The following is a 20163-nucleotide window of genomic DNA, read 5'->3' on the forward strand; positions in this document are numbered from 1 at the left end:
CATACCACGCTCTCAGAGGGAAGAGTTGTGGTTCCAGTTCGAGCAGCTCCAGCAGGGTCAGATATCAGTGACTGACTATGAGGCAAGGTTCTCTAAGTTGTCTCGCCATGCACTTATGATACTACCTACCGATGCAGAGAGAGTGCGGAGGTTTGTCTCCGGATTACACTCTAGTATTTAGGCCACCATGGCTCGAGAGGTGGAGATGGAGACTTCTTATAGGCTAGTTGTGGAGATAGCTCGAAGGATCGAGGGTGTCCGTCTGCGGAACCGAGAGCATGCGACGAGGGACAAGCGGTTTCGATATTCGGGAGAGTTTAGTGGTACCCCCGAATGGTGGTAGAGGTCAGTTCGTGAGAGGTCAGTCCAATAGGCCCCCTTATCCAACACCGCCACCTCCGCGGGGTGCTCCAGCGCTACCTTATTTCAGTGTTATGCTAGAGAGTTCTTATCGCCCACCAATTATTCAGGGTTCCTCCAGTGGGTATTCAGGTCATCAGGGCCATACTTCAGGTCAGTAGCCCACCATACCAAGACATTGTTTTGAGTGCAGAGATTTTAGTCATGTACGTAGATTCTACCCCAGGCTTCAGGGCAAAGTAATGCAGCAGAGTCAGCAGCCTATGATTACTACACCAGTTGTTCTACCATCCTAGAGGTGGAGGGCAGGTGGGTAGGGGTCGTCCTAGTGGTGGAGGCCATCTAGGTGGACTCTAGTCAGGTGGCGCTCCAGGTAGGTTCTATTCTTTTCCGGCCAAACCAGATGCAGTAGCCTCAGATGCCGTGATCACATGTATTATTTCTGTCTGCGGTAGAGATGCCTGAGTATTATTTGATCTAGGGTCTACATATTCCTATGTTTCATCTCTGTTTGCTCATTTCCTAGGGGTCTCTCGTGAGTCCTTGGGTACTCTTGTGGGCAATTCTGTTGTTGAGGATCAGATCTATCGGTCCTGCATTGTTACTTTTTGTGGTTACGAGACTAGAGCGGATCTTCTGCTTCTTGATATTACTGACTTTGAGATCATCCTGGGCATGGACTGGCTATCTCCATATCATGCCATTCTAGATTGCCATGCCAAGACTATTACCTTGGTGATGCTAGAGTTGCCTAGATTAGAGTGGAACGATTCGTCTCTCGGTGCATCTAGTCAGGTTATTTCCTTTCTTAAGGCTCGACACATGGTCGAGAAGGTTTGCTTGGATTATCTTCCCTATATTCAGGACACTACTACAGAGACTCTGGCAATTGATTCAGTGCCCGTAGTCTGGAAGTTATTTGATGTGTTTCCTTCTAATATTCTACGAATGCTACCAAATCGTGATATTGATTTCTATATTGATTTGGCTCCAGGTACCCAGCCTATATCTATCCCATCGTACCGTATGGCTCAGAAAGAGTTGAAGGAGCTGAAGGAACAACTTGAGGAGTTGTTAGCAAAGAGGTTCGCCAGACCAAGTGTATTGCCTTGGGGTGCACTGGTGTTATTTGTGAAGAAGAAAGATGGGACTATGCGGATGTGTATTGATTATCGCCAATTGAACAAAGTTACCATTAAAAACAAGTACCTGTTACCGCGTATTGATGATTTGTTTGACCAGTTGCAGGGTGCCAGAGTGTTCTCAAAAATCAACTTGAGATTGGGTTACCATCAGTTGAAGATTCGGGATTCGGATGTTCCGAAGACTGCTTTCCGGACTAGATATGGCCATTATGAGTTTTTGGTAATGTCCTTCGGGTTGATTAACACCTCGGTGGCATTTATGGATCTAATGAACAGGGTGTTCATTCCATATATTGATTCATTTGTCATTGTCTTCATTTATGACATTTTGATCTACTCGCGTAGTATAGAGGAGCACGAGCAACATTTGAGAGTGGTGCTTCAGACTTTGCGGGAACAAAAGTTATATGCTAAGTTCTCCAAGTGTAAATTTTTGTCTAGACTCTATGGCATTCTTGGGGCATAATGTATCGGGCGAGGGTATTAAAGTGGATCCCAAAAAGATCGAGGCAGTTAAGAATTGGCATTGTCCTACCTCGGCGACTGAGATCAGGATTTTTGGGTTAGCAGGTTGTTATCATCGCTTTGTGGAGGGCTTTTCATATATTGCAACACCTTTGACCAAATTAACCCAGAAGGGTGCTCCGTTCCGATGGTCCGATGATTGAGAGGTGAGCTTTCAGAAGCTCAAGACAGCATTGACTTCAGCACCGGTGTTAGTGTTGCCTTCCGATTCAGGGATGTATACAGTGTATTGCGATGCTTCACGCGTTGGCCTGGGTTGTGTATTGATGCAGGAGGGGTGAGTTATTGCATATGCTTCACGTCAGCTGAAGCCTCACGAGAAGAATTACCCAGTATATGATTTGGAGTTGGCTGCTCTTAAAATTTGGAGGCATTATCTTTTTGGAGTGTCCTGTGAGTTTTACACCAATCATCGTAGCTTGCAGCATTTGTTCAAGCAGAGAGGGATCTCAATTTGAGACAGCGCAGGTGGCTTGAGTTACTGAAGGATTATGATATTACCATCCTTTACTATCCGGGCAAAGCGAATGTAGTTGGAGATGCCTTGAGCAGAAAGGCAAACACTATTGCTAGTTTGGCCTTCATTTCAGCAGAGGAGAGGACACTAGCTTTGGACATTCAGTCCTTGGCTAACAGACTTGTGAGGATAGATATTTCAGAGCTAAGTCGAGTTCTTGCATGTGTTGTTGCCCAGTCTTCAATATTTGAGCGGTTCAAGGCTCGCCAATTTCATGATCAACACTTGTCGGTTCATCGAGAAACGGTACTACGGAGTGGTGCCAAGGAGGTTACTATCAGAAAAGATGGTGTTCTGCGACTCTAGGGTCTTCTATGCATTCCTAAGGTGGATGGGCTGAGGGAAAAGATCCTAGAGGAGGCACACAATTCTCGGTATTCTATTCATCCAGATGCTACGAAGATGTATCACGACCTGAGGAAGCATTATTGGTGGTGGCGGATGAAGAAGGACATAGTTGAGTATGTAGCTAGGTGGCTAAATTGCCAGCATATTAAGTATGAGCACCAGAGGCCAGGTGGCCTACTCTAGCAGATGGCTCTACCAGAGTGGAAATGGGAGAACATTACTATGGACTTCGTAGTTGGGTTGTCGTGGACCTTGCGAAAGTTTGATGCAGTTTGGGTCATTGTCGACAGGTTGACCAAGTCGACAAACTTCATTCCAGTTGTGACTAGGTATACTTCAGAGAGGTTGGACCAGATTTATATCCAGGAGATAGTTCGGTTGCACGGCGTTCCTGTTTCCATCATATGAGATAGAGGCCCTCAGTTTACTTCACATTTCTGGAGAGAAGTACAGAGTGAATTGGGGACCCATGTAGAGCTCAACACCGCCTTTCACCCGCAAACGGACGGGCAGTCGGAGCGGATAGTTTAGATCTTGGAGGATATGCTCAGGGAATGTGTAATTGACTTCGGAGGTCAATGGGATCGTTTCTTGCCTTTTGCCAAGTTTTCTTATAACAACAGTTACCAATCCAGCATCGAGATGGCTCCATTTGAGGCTTTATATGGTCGGCGGTGTCGTTCGCCCATCGGATGGTTTGAGCTCGGCGAGGCTAAGTTATATGGCACTGATTTAGTGAAGGATGCCTTGGACAAAGTAAAGTTGATTCATGAGCGACTTCGTATAGCACAGTCTAGGCAGAAGAGTTATACGGATCAGAAAGCGCATGATTTATCATTTATGGTAGGTGAAAAAGTTCTCTTGAAGGTTTCATCGATGAAAGGAATCATGAGATTTGGGAAGAATGGCAAGTTGAGCCCAAGGTTTAAAGGCCCATTTGAGGTGTTGAGACGAGTCGGGGAGGTTGCTTACGAGCTTGCTTTGCCTCCGAGTCTATCAGGAGTTCATCCATTTTTTCATGTATCTATGCTCCGGATGTATCATGCCGACCTGTCACATGTGTTAGACTTCAGCACAGTTCAGCTAGATGAGAGCTTGGGTTATGAAGAGGAACGAGTTGCCGTTGTTGATAGGCAGGTTCGCCAGTTAAGGTCCAAGAAGATTTCTATGGTAAATGTGCAGTGGTGGGGAAAACCAATCGAGGAAGAGACTTGGGAGGCCGAGGAGGACATGCGGAGCAGATATCCACACTTATTCAGCACTCCATGTATGATTCAAACTCGTTCGAGGATGAACGTCTGTTTAAGAGGTGGAGAATGTAACGACCCAACCGTTCATTTAGACTTCTAGAACCTCGTTACCCTACAGAATACTCCCCGTATGTGCTTTTATTATTTTATAACTTGCAGGGATGGTTAGTTCAGGAATTGGAAGGGTTCGGGTTGAAATCAGAACACTTGGTTTCTTAGGTTGGCTTTAAAGGGCCAAGTTTGACTTCGGTCAACATTTTGAGTAAACGATCTAGGAATCGAGATTTGACGGTTCCAATAGGTTCGTATGATGATTTTGCACTTGGATGTATGTTCAGATCGGGTTTTGGATGACCTTTGGAGCGTTTCGGCGCCTAATAGTGAAAGTTGGCTCTTTGAAGGTTTTAAAATTCTTTAAATTTGGTTTGGAGTAGGTTTTAGAGTAATTGAGGTCCGTTTGGAATTCGGAGCTTTGGAATAGTTCCGTATGGTGATTTAATATTTGCACGTAAAATTTGGTATCATTCCGAGTAGTCTAAGTACGATTCGGCGCGTTCGGAGCAATTTAGAAACTTGAAGTTCATATTTTGATTCAATTCAGTTTTGGGGTACGATTCTTGGTTTCGTTGTTGATTTATGCATTTCAAGAGTTCGTGCAGGTCCGTATTATGTTTACAAACTTGTTGGTGCATTTAGACGGGGTCCCGATTGGCTCGGGTGAGTTTTGAACCACCCAGAGCTAAGTTGGAAAAACCAGATTTCCAGTTCTGGTTTCCTTCTTCGCGAACGCGGAAGGTCTCTCGCGTTCGTGATGAAGGAATTTGGGGAGATGGGCAGTTACCCTCCATGTTCGAGGGAAGAGGGTCGCATTCGCGAAGCTTGGGGATCCCAGGCCTACGCGTTCATGAAGGCCTTCTCGCATTCGTATAAAAGGACAGGGCCTGGGAGGGATCACTGTATTTTACCCTTCGCGTTCGCGAAGGGTAGGCCAGGTAAGCCTTCGCATTCACGAGACCCCTGTCGCGTTCGGGAAGAGCATTTTAAGGTCCTAGGGAATTTTGCCTTCACGAACACGAGGCCTTTACCGCGTTCGTGAATAAGGGCTTTACTGTGCTAGCAGAATGTCTTAAAAACGGGGCTCAGCCGTTTTTGAGCCCATTTTCTCCATTCTTGGGCGATTTTGGAGCTTTTTGAGAGGGGTGTTCACCTAGAAACTTAGAGGTAAGTTAATTCTACCTATTGTAAATTAATTACATATATTATAGGTAGATTATAACATGTAAATTGTGAAAATCAAGGGTTTAGATGAAAAACCTAGGTTTTGATAAACATGAGATTTTAGCCACGAAAATGGTTATGGAATGGGGTGAAAATTGTATATTTGAGTTCTTAAGGTTATGGGTGATGATTTCCTCCGAAAATTTTCGGATTCCGGGAACATTTAGAAATTTTAGAAATTTTAGAATTTTGAGTTGGCTAACTACTCTAATAGATAAATTATAAAATGTTGAGTATTTATTGATTAAATTATATAACGTTTGACTAGTTTCGGATTTTCGGCATCAAAATTGAGGCTTTAACGCGAAATTGTGATCCGAAAGTGAGTTTTGAGACGAGGTAAATCTCTTGTCTAATCTTGTAAGAGGGAATTTACCTCATAAGTGTTTTAAATAAATATTTGTTCCTAATTGTGGGGGCTACGTACGTACGAGGTGACGAAAGTCCGTGCGTAACTACTATTATGCTATTGTTCGGGTAGTTTTAGGACCCAATTCATGAACTATTTAGAATTTTTGCACCATACTTGTTAGTTTAAAATGCCTAATTTATATTAGATAAATTACTAAAACTACCCGAACAATAGATATGATTTGGGACTACGAGGCGGTACCTCGGGAGTGCCCTTTTGTTGATATTTATTTATGATTTGGGACTACGAGGCGGTACCTCGGGAGTGTCCTTTGTTGATATTTCTCTATTGCTGCACTTGCCTTTGGTTATTTTGTTTTTTTTGTGATATATAAATTCTTGTGTTCTTCCGTGATGAATTATTTGATTTTATTATGTGGTTTGTATTCCTTATTGTATTGTGTTGGCTTTGGCTCTTCGTACGAGACTCTGAGGATTTGTGTTTCTGGTTTTTACTGGTTTTCGAGATTTGTGTTGTTTTGAATAAAAGAAATTACTGTTATGTTTTAATTTAGTAAATTTTACATCCAAATCAGTAGCTATCGGATGCTTCATTTTAATTGAAATGTCATTTTCTTCACTCAAACGAGTGCAAAAATAAATTTATTTCTTTGTTGATTTCTTACTTGGTTTAAAAGTTGTAAAATTTCTTTATTGAAAATAAATTGATCTTGCGGATCTTATATACATTGATATTTTGGTACATAAGTTGTCCGTGCGGTTGTAATAGAGATATGGGCACGAGGTGCCGTGAAAATATAAAAGTGAGCTGAGACCCGTGTTTTATGATAATGAAATGAGGTATCAAAGAGTGACTTTTGTTTGAAAGAATTATATTTGAAAGATTTTATTTGAAAAACTTATATGTGATAGATTTATATTTGAAGGACTTACATTTGAAAGATGTATATTTTGAAGGACTTGATTAATTGATTGTACTTGTGTTCATTATTCGCTTGAGCAATATTTACGGTATTCTTGTTGCCTTGCTGTTTATATCACTAGTTGATTATTGTTGCTATCACTGCTATTTGTCTTTCTATTATTTTTGTATGCTATATTGCACAGGTTATTTGACTAGTTAGTGTCTTGATTGTACCTCATCACTACTTTATCGAGGGTAGTCTTGATACTTACTGGGTATCGACTGTAGTTTACTCATACTACACTTCTGCATATTTTTGTGCAGAGCAAGATATTGGAGATATCGGATTCGGACAGAGGTTAGAGTGTGATCCCAAGAATTTAAAGTAGAGCTGCTTGGTCATCGCAGTCCCTTGGAGTCTTCCCATTTTATTTTACTGTCAACTCTTATTCGAGCAGTATTGTATATTCGATACTTGAGATCATTGCATGTATTCAGTTAGAGTTCATGACTCAGTATTACCAGTCTTGGGAGGTTGTTATAATTATTTCCGCTATTGGTTTTGACACTTATTAAATTATATGTTTCAAAATAAAATGGCTCGAAATGTAATTGTAATCAGCTTACCTAATCTTAGAGACTAAGTGTCACCACGATACCTGAGATGAGATTGTGGGTCGTGACATTATTATGGCTGTAAATACTGAGTATAGCGCATATATTACATGCGATATATCTTAACGGGGTAATTGGCCGTTAAGGTATAGCACATCTTTTAGATGCGTTATACATAATATGGTCATCAACACTTTTTTCCACCTATTTTTGTGTCTTGAGTCAAAATATACAATATTTTGGTTCTTGACTCAGAAACAAACAACGCAACCTTATCCCGAAAAGAGAACTCCTGTTCAAGTGACAGTACGTTCCCTCCCTCAACTACGCTATATATAGTCGCACTTGGTACTGCACTCGACAGATACACATTACACAATGATATGCATATAGAAAAAACATATTCCAGCTAATCTGAAATGGGAGTTGAGCCCTGCAAAATCTTTGGGAATGGGTGGGTTGGCAAGCTTGTATATACAATGCTTAGCAGAAATATACACTGCTTCTTATTTTTAGCTTACCAACACCACCCATTCATATGGGTTTTCGGGCTTCACTCTCTTTCATCTGGCTGCTGCACCATCTTTTATTCAATCTCAACAGGTACTCCCCTCACAATGTAATAAAATATCCATTTTATTCAACATTATTTGTTTTAGTTGGATCGAATGACTTTTATGTTATAAAAGGACAAGTTCAAATAATACATTTGGTATTTTCTAAACGTCTTTTTTTTCCAATTCTTAAATTATGTGTCAAGTTAAATACTATCATATAAAATGAAACAGATCAAATATAAAAAGTTTAAATTGTACTTCGTAATTGCTAATTGGAATATATGGAGTATTAAAGATTATTATCGTACTTATTGTTTGCTACTTCCTATTTGCTTCTGTGAATTTTGATGGGGCATTGCAGAGTATGCATGCAGGAGACCTACGGTTTCTTATATCGAATATTCCCTTTGTCCCAATTATGTGACATTTTTTAGACGGTCCAAAGAAAATGATACAGTTCTATATTTAAAAATAATTATTTTAAATTTTGTTATATTTTATTTCAATAAGATGATTTATAAACTACACAAATATTTTATTTTTTTAAAACTTTATGTCAACCAAACCATACCACATAATTTGGGACCGAAAAGATTACATATTAAGTAGAATTCAGTCGCGAATTCTGCCGGTGAAGCAAGTTTGAAGAACGCACCTTGGCCGTGATAGATGGGCCCCCGCAGCCCACAGAGTCTCTAAATAGTTCCAATTGCAACCAATGGTCTTCTTGAGTTTCTACAATAAAAATACTCCACTTATAAAACAGTGTGGCTGTTTTGTGTGAGAAAAAATGTGAGGCATCTGCTTTTAGCGACGACCTCAGTTATCTACTCTGTTTCTAACGCCGTAAACCGTTGCTAATGATTCTAATAGTGCATCCCTTTTTAATAGAACTAGAAAATTTGACTGCGCTTCGCGCAGTGATTGACCGACCTCATTAAACTTACTCATGGTCTTTTTTCTAATATACAAAAAATAAAAATAATGGCAAGTCAATTCTTATAAAAAAATTGGTCTTCAAATTCCAATATATTAGATTTCAATTTTTAATCCATTTTATTATCGATACTTAATTTTAAATTTCTCTCTAGTTTTCACTACTTGAGAATTTTTTTGTCTTAATATAGGTACTTGACCCTTCTTGTATTAACATATATAGGTGAAACGGTACCTTTTCCCTCTTTTTCTTAGAAATATTTTTTATGTTTTTTTACTTCCTTTCCTCTCTATTTTTTTTAAATGCCAGGTTTCCCTTTTCTTTCTGCCTCACTAACTTAGCTTCTACGTAATACAAAAGAAGGTAACTGAAGAAACTCAAGGGCATAACAAAGATAGGTGAGCAAAGAGATTTAAAGCATTATTGTGCCTATACGTATAAAAAATATTAGGGATTGGTTGGTTTTATGCTTTCTCTAAATAAGGTAATGGTAATATTATTGTCAGTACCAAGATGTTATGAAATCTAGTATAAAGGAGTACAATGACAACAATAGACTCAAAAATCCAAAAACTACATCATACTATCTAATATGTTTCCTTTGCTACAAAAGTACAATTTTGCAAGCATTTAAACTTTTAAAAAAGAATTGTGCTCAGCTTTCTCTTCAAAATACCTCTTGTTTCTTTCAAGCCATGTATTAAAAATGATGCACACAGAAATAAATTTCATATCAATCTGCCTCTGTTGTCCACTTTCTCTCCAAACCTGCATAATAATAATTGCTGATATCTTGATTGAAAACTTTAGGAGGAACATTTGACTTCCAAATCAATTTTCATGGCCCTTCATCCTACCAACCCTTAACCTGCTTCAAAAATAATATATAAGCAGGTACTAACAAAGAAAGTTCAGATTTATGTGCTAACTAAATCTGAAAATCTGTCTTGTTTTCATCTAGCGCCACATATTGTAAATTTTCCAGCAAAATACTAATATTCTCCAGCTCCCAATCATTAAAGTTCCGTCTAAACTGAAGATGGCACTCAGAGTTAGAAATACAATCAGCTACTATTATAATTCAAGAAATTGATCTTTGAATACCCCAACTTCCTGCCAATGATCTAACCAAACTATGTTATGCTTCATATCCCCCGATTTTAATCTTGTAAGTTATTGGAATTCAACACAAAGATTACATATTTACCTTCATAAAGTTGTCCTATTAGGCATGGATATAGAACATGATTGAGAGTCCAATGATTCTCCTTTCCGTACTTTGTGACAATGACTATGTTCAGATGCAAAACTTCCATTGCCTTTCGTCCCCGCCTCAACTATATCATATATTCCGGCAATCACCATAAGCGTAGGCTTTAGACATGTACCAGAAAAAGAAGCCATTGATGTCTCTCCATCTATCAATCAACTGATACACAAATGTATGAATTGAAAATTAATGCACATTACAATTACATAAGGAAATTTTTTGAGGTTATCATTATTACTGAATACACCTGGAGGCCATTAGCTTCTCTCTTTGTTAAGTTATGTAATCATGATTGAAGGAAAGATATGGTATTCTTATCAACATAACACATACCTTAACTCCTAATTTTGATCACCTCAAAACTTCTCACACCCAATACAATCAGACAAAGAAATATTATTCAGGTAAATAATATAGCCAAATAATAAATTTTGGAGTGTTAGAACGGCACCTACCTTATTTAAGTTGGAGCAGTACTCCAAGCCTTGTCCAGAAATCTCTCGTGGACTTGTTGAAGCAAAACTCCTGCAGCCTTTTCCCAGAGCAAAGCTGTCGCATCCTTTTTTCTAGTCATGATTCATACCATACACGAGAAGCAATTAAAGCAGAAGGGCCAAAAAAATGAAAGAAAAGCTTAAAAGAAAATCAAAGGATCAAGATTTCTCTTGCTTTATGCCAAAACTCATTCAAAATGCAAACATTATATAATATTCACTAAATACTCCAAAAATGTTAAGCTATTGACATTGCCGAATGTCAATGTGTGTTCAATCTCGTAAGAGAGCAGGAAAAACTCTTGAATTTTTGGTTCGCCTGCCATAGTTGTACATTACCTAAGTACTATGCTTTTGTGCACAAAAATTATAAACAACATTAAACTGCTAAAAGATTAAAAAATTAAGAAGGTTAACAATGGAGTACTCAATTTATATGATCGAGAAAAATAAGTAAATTCAAATGAAGCATGAAAGCCGGGAACGAAGGATGGTATGAACAGACATACCTTACAAATGAGAAGAAGAACAATTAACTTAAAGGCTCAGTTGCAAGCAATGAAACTGCAGTACATATGGCTTGAAGCATTAAAAGAGATATAATAACAAACCAAAGAGAAGAAAAAAAGCACAAGAAAATGTTATAAAGCTGTAACTACATGAAGAAATTCCAGTAGCAGTATATATATGCCATATATACTATGGTGATACTGGCACTATGATTTGGTTGAGAAACTTTCTAAGAAAGTGGTTAGAGGTGAAAACCTCTATTGATTTCTTCTTTGTCTGTAAACCTCAATAAGTTGAGCATCTATAGTCCTCACCAGCACATTTCATGTCTGTTTATATCATCTTATTTGCACTTGCTTGCTTCACAAATTCAATACTATATTTTGATGAATTTAACATTTGGTTATACATACGTCAAAGTTTTTAGAGATTAAATAGCAAAGATACATTATAAGCGATTATTTTGCATATCCCCTTCATTTGATGATCATATTTTGGTGGGGGGTTTTTTCATGATCACTACATTGTTGAACCAATGTTATATGCATATGTCGCTTCAAATAGAAAACAATAACGTAGAGAAGATTGAAAATTATGACCTAAACTATAACATTAATTGAAAGACATTGTTGTCGAATCCTAACACCCTAGTGATATAATAGGGGAATATATGATAATAGTAGTTCAAAATATTTAGACCAGTATATCTGAACTGCGCGAAAATCTGAGTGGCGAAGAATATTAGAAAAGTACCTCAATCTCGTAATGGCATTTTCTGTTCGTATTCCTTGTACGTCAACACCTATATTTGTTGAGCGGACAAGTTTATTTGTCCTCGTATTCCTTGTGCGTCCACACCTATATTAATTGAGCGCACAGACTCTAGGTGCATCAAACATAATTTTTTTTAAAATACAATTAGATTAATCAAATAAACCATGAGAATAACTGGTAAGCATAATCGGAAAAAATTCTTTGAAAAGGATTACATACCGAAATTTGTTGGGTGCACCGAAGCAGTTTGTGATTCCTGATTTTGTTCTTTGTCGAATAGTTCATGATTTGTAAAGTAAGTATGCCGTGGGTAAATAATGAATACATTATCAGGGAATTTGAGATATTGTTTCAAATAAAAACTATAGAACAAAGAAGGTAGAGAGGGCGATTGAAAAGATGGAGAAGCACAGGGAAATTGGAAGATATAGAAGGGGAGTAATTAGGGGAAAAGGGAGTAGCAAATCGTTGCCATACAACCGTTGTGAGAGAATGTTGAGTAGATGGGGAAGTACTGATAATTTGCAAGAGATTACAGAACCGGTGTTCATGTGAAGCGGTTTTGGTGTATTTTGGGGTGAAAATTGCGTTTTAAAAAGGGCAAGAAATCATAGAGGCAGGAAAGAGGATTTTCTTGTAGATGGGAGAGCCACGTCACCGACGTTAGGCCCCTCAATTATATATATATATATATATATATATATATATATATATATATATATATAGATTGTACTGGTTTTAACATAGGAGTGGAATAAATATTGATACCTGTTACCCACAACCCTGCAATTTACCTCCTTTCCTCCCTAGTCCAAGAAAAAGAAATAAACTACACATAAAATCACAAGGATAAATAACAAAAATATTACTCGCTTTCTATTATTCTGAAATTACATATCTCGTGGAGTTTAATATTAAAGGCTTTGCTCCAGCAGTTAGAAATACTGGTTGTATGAGGCGAAGCATATAACAAATGCAAATTGAATGTATCTCTTTTCAGACTTTGGTCGCACACTCGCACTACTTCAAAGATTGTAATTTTTGTCTCAAACTTGCCTGCACAACCGATGATGACGAATCAGAGAGAACCGATGAATTAATTTTTCAGGTAATTTGACAAAAATCGTTTTGATAATGAATTTTCAACCTACTATTTTGAGGTATCAGCTCTTTATTCTCACTATTTGATGGCTATTCTATATCCAATCCTTCATCTCTTGTGAGTGTGGATCCTGGCTTTCATTATCTCATGGTTTTGGTCTTAACTTTGCGATCTGCGGCAACAAAGAGGTTAATGTTATTGACTTGATAAGGCTGATAATTAAGCAATTTATTTTACTCATCACAATTTATGGTGATTTCCTGCATTAGTAAGGAAGTATTAGGAGTGTAATTCACAAAATAAAACTTGAGTTTCTAAAGAAATATTTTTGATGTAATCGTACAACACATGGGTAAAAAGGAAAAAGAAACAAAAGATGAGGAAAATACATTCATATATTTAGCATTTGAAACTCTTGCTTTCTCATTCAGGATAGAATCCCAAAGCCATAAATCTCTTTGTTTTGTTGTCGTAAATGAGATCAGTGAAGAATAGGCATAGAGCCATCAATTAACGAAACAGTGGGTTAGATAATCACTTCATGAATCGGTACTTCCGTTACATGAAACGTTTGAAGTAATAATTATTACTTTAATTCTTATAGAGTAACGTTGTTTATCTAATAGTGACTTTTAGGATTTTAGTAGTCTGAACAGGTGCAATTATATAGAGAATTAATGAGGTGACTTTTGGAATTTTAAAATATCACATTAAAATTAAATTAAAATAAAAAATAAAGGGGGAAAAGCCAAAAAAATGGAGGTAAAAGATAAATACGAATTCTAGCCTAATAAAGTGCCACATCACCTCTCTTATGGCCTTCAATTATAGATATATATATATATATATAGATTAGTTGGTAATGATTCTAATAGTGCATCCCTTCTTTTTTATTAGAAGACGTTCTGCTTTACTTATTTTTAGCATACAGTAATTGCAATTCACAAACAAGCTGTATAAGTTTGGAGAATAGATGTGTTTTAAAAGACGTTTTCTGGGCGAGGTGCACCAAAAATGTCCTGAGGCGATGGTCTGTGGCTAAAGTCTCAAGAGCTGTACGTCCAGCAATTCGGGACATACGTCCGGGCATTCGGGGCGTATGCCCGAGCGTTTGAGGCTCGTTTTTGTAGTGATGCGTAAGCCCAAAGATTTTTTCAAATTAAAATAAAATTTATTGAATAAGTCTTTCATATAATACCTAAATTCTCAAAAGTCATCTTGTAATTACTCAAAATATTTAAAAAGGAACTGAAATGTATTAAATTTAAAAGTCAAGACCTTTTTTATTGATTGAAACCCTAATTTATGGTCTTTCTCAATTCTTTATCTTGCCCGCTAGTCTGCTAATATTTTTCAAAAGCAACAAATATTCAATTTTATTTATTTTTTACAAATACCAAGAGAACTTCATTCTCCTTCATAGTAGCAAGTTCAAATTGCAGGTTAGTCATCATTTTTGTTCCTCCATGTAGAAAACTTTATTCTTTTCGACTCAAGTTACTTGTGCTTGTAATTGCGTATAATAGATTGTTTTGATTAGTTTTTTGTGGAGAGGAGCATATATATATATATATATATATATATATATATATATATGTATATACTCATGGAGCTTACGCCTCGATGAGGCACATGTAAAACGCATCGCCTTACGCTCACCGAAGAATAGTACAAAGTAGGCGACAAAATTACCGCAATCATCTCAAGCGTTTTACCCATATTCCAAAACTATAAAACGATCAATGGTTAGTTGCTAATGACTTTGCTTCCGTCGATTGCGAAGGCGTGGGATTTTTTATCTACTAATTTTTCCTTTTCCTTTTCTTTTTTGATAATTGATAGAACTTTACCTAAAATATTGTAGTACATAAATAAGTTCAGTTATGAGCAATAACATAGTTTGATTCTATGCTAGTTGATTTTTATACAGAACCTAATTGTAAAAGATAAGCTACTAACACGTATTTTAAATAGGGAAATTGATATGTACATACTATTCCTAATAATCATTGGCAAGATTTTAGCCTAAAATTAAGCTTAGCAATTAAAAACTTAAAATAATTGGCAATGGATTGCCAAACTACCAAACGAACTAAGAAATAGGAAGACCTGAATATTCAACTCCTAATTTCAAGTTTGTTCCCTTCCAAAGTTCAGATTCATTTTTAAAAAATCGCAAACAATCACTAAATATTCAATACGAGTTTTGGTTGTTGTTTATCAGTATGTATATCACGTTGTATATTAGTATATACCACACAAGATTTGTTGGTATTATTTATATTTGATAATGCAAAGTCAAAGATTTCTTTGTAGTCCCTTTTCCTTCTTTACTTCTTTGTCTTATGTGAAAGACAAAGTATCACTCATTGGTTGCGGAAAGTCTTTTTCTTCTCTTTATATTGAATTGCTCATTGTTGGGCTTGTAAAGAGCTAGTAAAAGGGAGTGGTCTCGCGCACATGAGAAATTGGTACTGAAGACATGTGATCCAAGGACATGACTAAAGCAGGCACCTAAGTAATGGTATGAAAAGTTTAATAGCACATTAGTGGGTAATGGTTTTGTTGTTAATGAATATGATACTTGTGCTTATTCCAAGATGATAAGATCAAATTGTGTTATTATATGTATGTACGTGGATGACATGTTAATCTTTGTCCCTAATGTGAATGTTGTTAATGAGACTAAGAATTTTTTGTCTTCTAAATTTGAAATGAAAGATCTTGGAGAAGCAGATGTGATAAAGTTGTTATTTCTCGTGGGGATGACTTTGTTGGGAATGCTTACCTTAGTGGGGGTTTATTTGTACTGAACATCGCTCAAGAAATTACTAATATTGCTAGTACTTTCAATTCTGCTTATATTTCCAAGTCCATTGATTTGTAGCATGGTGGACTAGGTCATGCTAATATTGCTTCTATTAAAAGACTTAAAAAAATAAAATTAATTCCTGATAATTTTTCTAAGTGTCTTGTTTGTGTAGAGGCAAAACATACCAAAAAGCCTTTTAAGAATGTAACTAGTAGAAGACAGAATTACTTGAACTAGTGCATTCACACTTAGCAGATTTCAAGAACACTGTTAGTAAGGGTGGAAAGAAATACTACATCACTTTTGTAGATGACTTTTCTAGATACACTAAGGTATATCTTCTTAAGTCAAAAGATGAGGCTGAAAGCATATTTTTGAAATACAATGCAGAAGTAGAAAATTAATTGGACAGAAAAATCAAGAGTCTTAGGTCTGACATGGGTGGTGAATATAGTATTAATACTCTAGAAGCCTTTTGTGAGAAAAATGATATTATACATGAGGTTAGTGCTCCCTATACTCCCCAACAAAATAGTGTATCCGAACGAAAAAATAGAACCCTTAAGGAAATGATGAATTCTATACTTTTGAGTTTGGGTTTATCTGATAATATGTGGGGGGGAAGCTGTTTTATCTGCATGTTATGTTCTTAATAAAGTCCCCCATAAGAAGTTAGATAAAATCCCGTATGAGTTATGGAAAGGGTTTGCCCCTAACTTAAAAATTCTGAAAGTGTAGGTGTGTTTGGCAAAGGTTGGTCTACCTGATTTTAAATAACTGTTGGACCCAAGACTTTTGATGTTATTTCCATTGGTTATGCTCAAAATAGTGTTGCGTATAGATTTATGTCTTTAAATGATAGTTTTATTTGTGAATCTAGAGATGCAGATTTTTTGAGCATGTTTTTCCATTGAAAAATAATGTGCCTAATAATGCTTCTACATCTATGTCTGTTAATTCTCATATTGTGCCTTCTTCTAGTATTACTGCTAATGAGCATGAAAATGAACTTAGAAGGAGTAAGAGGCATAGAATTGAAGCTAGCTTTGGTCCTGACTTTATCACTACTTTCTTGACTAAGAATATTGATCTTGATATTTTGAATGATGAATTAGTGTCTATCTATTTAATAGAAGAAAACCTTAAAGGGTCGTTTAGTATGCAGACTAAATTATCTCAAAATTATAATCCTGGAATTATAATCCCTAGACTAATTTATCCCACTTGGAAGGTGGGATAATATAATCCCAAGTTTGATGGGATAAAATAGAATAAGGTGGAATATCCTGTATTAAGATTGGGATTAAATTAATATCATATTTGGTTGATAGTATAAATTTATGTCAGGATAAATTTATATCATCAATCAAATATGGTATAAATTTAATCACACGCCTTATCCCACCTTATACCGCGTACCAAACAAATCCTAAGACTTATAATAAAGCAATAGGGTCAATAGATGCTAGTTTTTGGAAAGAGGCCATTAAAAGTGAATTAGACTCTATAGTTTCTAATCACACGTGAGACTTGTCTGATTTGCCTAAAGGTTGTAAACTCATAAGTAGCAAGTGGATATTTAAGAAGAAATTGAGACTTGATGGTACAATTGAGAAATATAAGGTTAGACTTATTATTATGTGGTTTTAACCAAAAGAAAGACATTGATTACTTTGACATTTATTCTCCTGTGACTAAGATAACGACTATTAGAACTCTTGTTGCTTTAGCCGCTATTCATAATTTAGTGATACATCAAATGTATGTTAAAACGGCTTTCCTAAATGGTGATTTAGAGGAAGAGATCTATGTGCCTCAACCTGAGGGATTTGTGATCCAAGAATAGGAGAATAAAGTATGCAAATTGAGAAAGCCTCTGTATGGTCTAGAGCAGACACCTAAGCAATGATATGAAAAGTTTAATAGCACATTAGTGGGTAATGATTTTGTTGTTAATGAATCTGATACTTGTGTTTATTCCAAGATGATAGGATCAGATTGTGTTATTATATATCTGTTTGTGGATGACATATTAATCTTTATCCCTAATGTGAATATTGTTAACGAGACTAAGAATTTTTTGTCTTCTAAATTTTAAATGAAAGATCTTGGAAAAGCAAATGTGATTTTAGGGATTAAAATCAAAAGAACTTCTAATGCTTTTTTCGTTATCTCAATCGCATTATATTAAAAAGGTTTAATTGTTTTGATGTAGCACCTGTGAGAACTCCTTATGATCCTAGCATAAACTTGAGAAAGAATAAGAAAATTAGTATTTCTCAAACTGAATATGCTAAGACAATTGGTAGTGTAATATTTCTTATGAATTATACACGACCTGATATTGCTTATGCTGTTAGTAGATTGAGTAGATATACTCACAACCCCAGTAGTAAATACTGAAATTCTCTTCATCGTTTGTTAAGGTATTTGAGAGGTACTATAGATTGGTATTTGCATTTTAATAAATTTTCTGCTGTTTTAGAAGGATTTTGTGATACAAGCTGGATTACTGACAATGATGAAGTTAACTCCACTAGTGGCTATGTGCTTACTTTGGGTGCATGTGCTATTTCATGGAAGTCTTCAAAACAGACTTGTATAGCACGATCTACTATGAAGTCTGAATTCATTGCTCTTGAGTTGGCAGTACAAGAAGCTGAGTGGTTGAGAAACTTATTGGCAGACGTGCCTTTGTGGGGGAAGACATGCTTCACCAGTTTCTCTATGTTGTGACTTACAGGCGGCAATTGGAATTGCCAAATTCCGTGTGTACAATAGAAAATGAAGACATATTCGCATTAGGCATAGTGCAGTAAAATAGTTATTGAAACATGGTATTATTTCTTTGGAATATTTAAGATCCGAACGTAATTTGGCGGATCCTTTAACCAAGGGTTTGGCAAGGAGAATTATCCTTGAAACGTCAAGGGGGATGGGGCTAAATTCCATGGATTGAGGAAGTATGGTGGATACTCGTTTGTGGTCAAACGAAGCCATATGAGACCTCAATATGCACTATATTTCCTATCCCTATTGCGTGTAGTTGTTCTTTATAAGGTTGGCTTATTTTGCTCTTCATGATTCCATAGCCTTAAAGTGATCTATGTGTAGATAGATTTAATGGAATCACCTACGTGAGTGTAAAGGTGCGGTTGCCTTTTATGAAAGACTTGGGATGTCTTTCTAGAGCACTCATGAGACCCAAGGTATGTGCATGACCATAAAAGCACTTGTAAGTATCGCGGAGTTTGCATAAAATTAAGGATATAGTATATGTTGTGGGGGTCTCAACTAATGTCCATTCAGTTCAAGAGTACTTCACTTTGTGGATGTTAGTTGTTGCCTCATTTTGCTACGTGTGAATTCAAATCGAAAGATATTTATATATGGTCAAAATCGGGTATACCCGATTTCATTGGCAGGGGAGTTGCCCCGAGGGTAACCTCATAATAGATCGGGCTCGAGCTCGAAGATAGAACATCAAGCCTGGAGATCAAAGTGTTCATTGAGATCGAGGCCAGCAACAATCGAGATCAAGCATGACTAACGTCGAGTAAGGCGTAATAACGGAATGGCGAGATATCAGTAACCGGTCGAAGATCACGGCGGAAATCCTAGAACATATCAAATCAAGCGGTTATTAGTACCAATCATGTGATCTACTTCCATTATTAGAGTTGTACCTTATTTAGGATTCCTCTATTATATAAAGAGGGATCCCATTCACTTGTAAAAGAAGGATCATTATTCACTGATAAGAATATACATATTTGTTATTTTCTTTGTTCATCACTGTTCATCATTGTTTGTTCCATCCTCTATTGTTCTTATTAACTAATCTCGAGACTATCTCGAATCGAGGTCGAGGCATTGTTTACAGACCGGTTTGATTTATTTTATTGTCCAATTTATTTATTTAATTCGTTATTTATCAATTGGTACTGGGTTAAACCATAATATAAGTTTAATTGTTACTCGATTTTTAGGGTATACAGTTTGGCGCCCACCGTGGGGCAAAGGATAATAGTGATTGTTCAGTACTGATTCTGGTAAAACACACTATTTTACGCTTGTTCTTGTCAAGTATCTTTGCTTTCATGTTAAAACATGTCAAACTCACAAAACGATCCACACACGGTGACAATGGCCTCAGATTCCACGGTGAAAATGAAAATGTGATTTCTCCAGGAGTCAAGGTGCCACAGGCTAATCTCGGGGAAGCACCGATTGCCAACCCAGTCAATGTCAGTTCGCACGTTGCTCTAAATGCGAACCTAGGCGCAGGTCTCGATGGGAGTGTACGCAAAGAAGGCCGATCTAGTGACCAAGGAACACATGGCAGAGGAGACGAAGGAGTCAATCTCCAAGTGATATTCGAGATGCTTCAGGC

General features: G+C 36.8%; 1 protein-coding gene and 2 long non-coding RNA genes across 8 annotated transcripts; 1 reads left to right on the plus strand and 2 right to left on the minus strand.

Moving 5' to 3' along the window:
- The first annotated feature begins 1035 nt into the window (after positions 1–1035).
- On the plus strand, positions 1036–2853 carry LOC138908456 (uncharacterized). The gene is made up of 2 exons (XM_070199121.1): positions 1036–1881; positions 2449–2853. The coding sequence occupies exons 1-2, from the start codon at positions 1036–1038 to the stop codon at positions 2851–2853; spliced, it is 1251 nt and encodes a 416-aa protein (XP_070055222.1).
- A 6435-nt stretch (positions 2854–9288) lies between these two features.
- Positions 9289–12528, minus strand: LOC138907192 (uncharacterized). 5 transcript variants are annotated; one of them, XR_011414967.1, is made up of 6 exons: positions 12076–12520; positions 11836–11964; positions 11082–11136; positions 10534–10644; positions 10016–10237; positions 9289–9676 (listed from the first exon to the last, which is right to left on the minus strand). It is a non-coding gene; the product is annotated as an uncharacterized lncRNA (long non-coding RNA). The 5 variants fall into 5 exon arrangements; XR_011414968.1 differs by having other exon boundaries at positions 10534–11136; positions 11836–11940; positions 12076–12525; XR_011414966.1 differs by having other exon boundaries at positions 10534–11136; positions 12076–12525.
- Positions 12529–12849: 321 nt separating this feature from the next.
- Positions 12850–13637, minus strand: LOC138906886 (uncharacterized). Of its 2 annotated transcripts, none has more exons than XR_011414506.1 (3): positions 13348–13637; positions 13004–13130; positions 12850–12912 (listed from the first exon to the last, which is right to left on the minus strand). It is a non-coding gene; the product is annotated as an uncharacterized lncRNA (long non-coding RNA). The 2 variants fall into 2 exon arrangements; XR_011414507.1 differs by having other exon boundaries at positions 13008–13130; positions 13348–13636.
- Between the last annotated feature and the right edge of the window lie 6526 nt (positions 13638–20163).

Source organism: Nicotiana tomentosiformis, chromosome 3 (genome assembly GCF_000390325.3).
Source record: "Nicotiana tomentosiformis chromosome 3, ASM39032v3, whole genome shotgun sequence".
NCBI classification, from domain to species: domain Eukaryota; kingdom Viridiplantae; phylum Streptophyta; class Magnoliopsida; order Solanales; family Solanaceae; genus Nicotiana; species Nicotiana tomentosiformis.